The sequence below is a fragment of the Orycteropus afer genome, unplaced genomic scaffold (assembly GCF_000298275.1).
Source record: "Orycteropus afer afer isolate SDZICR_OR568_19922 unplaced genomic scaffold, OryAfe1.0 scaffold00227, whole genome shotgun sequence".
In the NCBI taxonomy this organism is placed as follows: Eukaryota; Metazoa; Chordata; class Mammalia; order Tubulidentata; family Orycteropodidae; genus Orycteropus; species Orycteropus afer.
Genome location: NW_006921814.1, coordinates 735405 through 740272, shown reverse-complemented (window position 1 = coordinate 740272; position 4868 = coordinate 735405). Strand labels below are relative to the sequence as shown.

The 4868-nt window shown below is 41.9% G+C and overlaps 1 protein-coding gene across 1 annotated transcript in view; it reads right to left on the bottom strand.

Annotated features, from left to right (window-relative positions):
* SLC10A6 (solute carrier family 10 member 6) overlaps positions 1 to 4868 on the bottom strand; it is a 55577-nt gene that overhangs the window by 6198 nt on the left and 44511 nt on the right. Inside the window, exon 4 of the mRNA XM_007948837.2 lies at positions 2302 to 2477. Within this exon, the coding sequence (XP_007947028.1) occupies positions 2302 to 2477 (176 nt within the window). The remainder of the gene's footprint in view (positions 1 to 2301; positions 2478 to 4868) is intronic.

The following is a 4868-nucleotide window of genomic DNA, read 5'->3' as shown; positions in this document are numbered from 1 at the left end:
CAATCTACTTCTGTAGTGATACTGCCTCGGAAACCCAAGGAGGGGTCGCTATGAGTCAGGTCTGACTCGACAGCACATAACAACAACAACAACAACAACAATAGGATCTCTGGTGGTGTAGTGCCTAAGGCACTTGACTACTAACCAGAAGGCTGGTGGTTCAAACCCCCCAGCCACTCCTCAGACAGAAGTTTGGGCAACCTACTTCCGTAGTGATATTGCCTCGGAAACCCAAGAAGGGGTTGCTATGAGTCAGGTCCAACTCGACGGCACATAACAACAGCAACAACAATGGATAATGATCCCAAGCAGTTTTCATGTGTTTTTTAGCTACCTGAATGCCTTCTTTTGTGAAGTGTCTGTTCATATCCTTTGCTCATTTTTTGATGGTCTATTTGCCTTTTGTTGTTGAGGTGTTTGACATTTTCTATATATTTTAGAGATTACACTCTTGTCAGATATATTCTCACCAGTTTTTTCCCCCAGTCTGTAGGTTCTCTTTTTACTCTTTTGGGAAGTCTTTTGATGAGCATAAGTACTTGATGTTCAGGAGGTCTCAGTTATCTTGTTTATCTTCTATGTTTGTATATTTTTAGTTATGTTTGATAGTGTATTTATGTCATAAATGAGGACTCCTAGCTTTGTCCCTATGTTATCTTCCACTAATTTTGAGTTTATCATCTAGTTCCTTGGTCCATTTTAAGTTACTGTTTGTATGCATTACTGTCGAGTTGGATCCGACTCATGGCAACCCTTCCTTGGGTTTCCAAGGCAGTATCACTATGGAAGTAGATTGCCCTGTCTTCCTTCTGAGGAGTGGCTGGTAGGTTTGAAGCACCAGACTTCTGGTTAGCAGTCAAATGCCTAGGCATTATGCCACCAGGGCTCCATGTAATGTAAAATATGGATCTTATTTCATTTTTCTGCAAGTGGATATCCAATTTTGCTCTATTATTCTATTTTAATTTAAATTTATCTCTTGAGTAACTTCAAAACTCATTAAAATTGATCACATAGACATATCCTATAGACAATCATGTATTGAATATCTCCCTATTGTTAGGTATTTAAATTGTTTCCATGTTAATATTTATAAATAATGCCATAATTAACATCTTAGCACATCAATATTTATATGTATATCTGGTAGTGCTAACTTTAGGATGGATTCCTAAAATTAAAATCACTGAGTTAACAGCTATAAATATTTATAAGGCTATTGATACAACAGGAGCTCTGGTAGCATAATAGCTAAGGCACTTGACTGCTAACCAGAAGGCTGGCGGTTCAAACCCACCAGCCGCTCCTCAGAAGGAAGATGGGGCAATCTACTTCCATAGTGATACTGCCTTGGCAACACAAGGAGGGGTCGCTATGAGTTGGGTCCAACTCGATGGCACACAACAACAACAACAACGATACAACACTAAATTTCCTTGCAGAAAATTTATACCATTATGTTGCTACCATCATTGTAAGACATCACTAATCTCCATATAGGCATACCAGCATGGGATATTATAATTTTTAGTATTTAACACTATTTTTAAAGTATACACCCCAACTTACAATAATATTTAAGACAAATTCCTATCTTATTTCTCAAGTTTGTCTTCCTTCTCTTGTTCTTTGCTTTTTGCTCTTGATTATGCCATGCCATAAAATATAGAATGATTCCTTTATTTTATGAAACCATCTCACTCCTTGTACTTAATTAATAGAATAATAAGAAAAATGTGTCCAGATTTTTGCAACACTATAATTCTAATTTCACAGATTTCAACTTCCCATCAATTTAGCATTTGCTAAATTTACAGAAGGCTGGCAGTTCAAACCCACCAGCCACTCCTCGGAAGGAAGGTTGGGCAATCCTACTTCCATAGTGATACTGCCTCGGAGACCCAAGGAGGGGTCGCTATGAGTCGGGGGCGACTCGACGGCAAATAACAACAACGACAATTTACATAGATAATTATGATCTGCTCAGGAGCTCTGGTGGCGTAGTGCCTAATGCACTTGACTGCTGACCAGAAGGCTGGCGGTTCAAACCCACCAGCCACTTCTTGGAAGAAAGGTTGGGCAATCTACTTCCATAGTGATACTGCCTCGGAAACCCAAGGAGTTGCTATGAGTCAGGTCCAACTCGAGGGCACATAACAACAATAACAACACCCTCTTTATGCTCAGTTGTCCTGTTCCATCCACCATATATGTCAAAACCCTTCATGTCTCCTACGACTGCCAGTGGCATTGGGTTTAATTTACCTTCCTCAAAAAAGTTTATGGATAATTTAACTGTACCTCTGCCAAGACTGTTGGGTAAGAAGTGCCAGCAAAAAGCCTGCAAGATGGCCAATCAAAGGAAAGATGAAACTGATGATCAGAAGGGTGAAGTCTGACTTCCAAGCTCCTTTAGACAGCACCACAGCAGCAACTGCAACCACCACAAGGAGTGCCCCGCCAACAATGGCACCAATCTAAAGCAAACCAATAAAATAAGTACATGTAAACATCATGATCTTTTTGCTCTATAATGCAAATAAAACCCGTCACTGCACTAAAAGTCTTCAAATATATAAGTTTTAGGACAAAGATATGCATGTGAGATCTGGACAATGAATAAGGAAGATTGAAGAAGAGTCGATGCTTTTGAGTTGTGGTGCTGACGAAGAATGCTGAAAGTACCATGGACTGCTAAAAGAACTAAAAAATCTGTTCTGGAAGAAGTGTAGCCGGGATGCTCCTTGGAAGCGAGAATAGTCAGGCTTCATCTCACCTACTTTGGTCATGTTGTAAGAAGAGACTATTCCCTAGAGAAGGATATCATGCTTGGTAAAGTGGAAGGTCAATGAATGAGGGGAAGGTCCTCAACAAGATGGACTGACACAGTGGCTACAGTGATGGGCTCAGGTAAAGCAAAGATCGTGGAGCTGGCATAGGACCCAATACTGTTTTGTTTTGCTATACATAGGGTTGCCATGAGTCAGAGATGACATGACGGCACCTAACAACAACAGGACAAAGAAAAGACTTAGAAGCCATCTAATCCAATCTCATTTTACAGAGGAGGAACTTGAATTTCAAAGAGATCAAATGTAGTGCCTAAAGCATTTGACTCCTAACCAGAAGGCTGGCAGTTCAAACCCCCCAGCCACTTCTTGGAAGGAAGACAGAGCAATCTACTTCCATAGTGATACTGCCTTGGAAACCCAAGGAGGGGTCACTATGAGTTGGATCCAACTCAACAGCAGTGAGTTTTGGAAGCTAAAATGTTACAGAGTGAACAGTGTCCTGCCTTCAAAATATGTGTTAAAATGTCACCTCTATACTTGTGAATGTAATCTAATCTAATCTAACATGATCACCTTTAATACATAATGCAATCTAATATAATGAGATCAACCAATCAGTGGAGGTCATATCAGCATAGGGTGGACCCTGAACCTAATCACTTCTGAGTTATATAAAGAGCAGCACAGATACAAAGGAGCTCTGTTGGCGTAGTGCCTAAGACATTTAACTACTAACCAGAAGGCTGGTGGTTCAAACCCATCAGCCACTCCTTGAGAGGAAGATTGGGCAATCTACTTCCGTAGAGATATTGCCTCAGAAACCCAAGGAGGGGTCACTATGAGTCAGAACCGACTTGTTAGCAGTGAGTTTCAGTGTGTTGTTGTTGTTTGATAGATACAAAGACACCAGGGAAGACAGACACTGTCTGATGACAAGAGAGGCAAATGAATCTCTAAGCCCAGGAATTTCAAGAATTGCCACCTCTAGAAGTTGAAATAAAGAACTCCGGTGGAATAGTGCCTAAGGCATTTGACTGCTGAACAGAAGGTTGGCAGTTCAAATCCACCAGCCACTCTATGGAAGAAAGACTGGGGAATCTACTTCCGTACAGATTTACCACCTAGGAAACTCAACGGGGGTCACTATAAGTGGGAATCCATTTAATGGCAGTGAGTTTGTTGTGGTTTGAGAAGCTAAAATAGACAAAGATCTCCTCCTGGAGCCAAACCCTGAACTCTGATTTCTAGCCTCCTGAACTGTGAGAAAATAAATATCTGGTCTTTAAGCCACCCAGTAGTGGCATTTTTGTTAGAGGAGCACTGTTGTTGTTATTTGCTATCAAGTCGGGCCCAACTCATAGCAACCCCTCCTTGGGTTTCTGAGGCAGTATCATTAGGGAAGTAGATTGACCCATTTTCCTTCCAAGGGGTGGCTGGTGAGTTTGAACTGCCAGCCTTCTGGTTAGCAGTCAAGTGCCTTAGGCACTACACTACCAGAGAGGAGCACTAGGAAACTGAAAATTGGTGGAACTAAAAAACCAAACTTATTGCCCTCGTGTCCATTCGACTCAGAGCAACCCCTCCTTGGATGTCTGAGGCAGTAATCCCTACAGAGGTAAATTGCCCAATCTTCCTTCTAAGAAGTGGCTGGTGGGTTTGATCCACCAGCCTTCTGGTTAGCAGTCAAATGTCTTAGGCACTATGCCATCAGAGGGCCCAAAATTGGTGGAAAACCAAAAAAAAAAAAAAAAAAACTCACTGCTATTGAGTTGGATCCAACTCATAGCGACCCCTCCTTGGGTTTCCAAGGCGGTATTACTACTGAAGTAGATTGCGTAACCTTCCTTCTGAGGAGTGGCTGGTGGGTTTGAACCACCAGCCTTCTGGTTAATAGTCAAATGCCTTGTTGTTGTTGTTGTTAAGTGCCGTCGAGTCGTTTCCGACTCATAGCGACCCCATGCACAGCAGAACGAAACACTGCCCGATCCCTCACCAGCCCCACAATCCCTGCTATACTCGAGCCCATCATCGCAGCCACTGTATCAATCCATCTCGTTGAAGGCCTCCCCCTCTTTC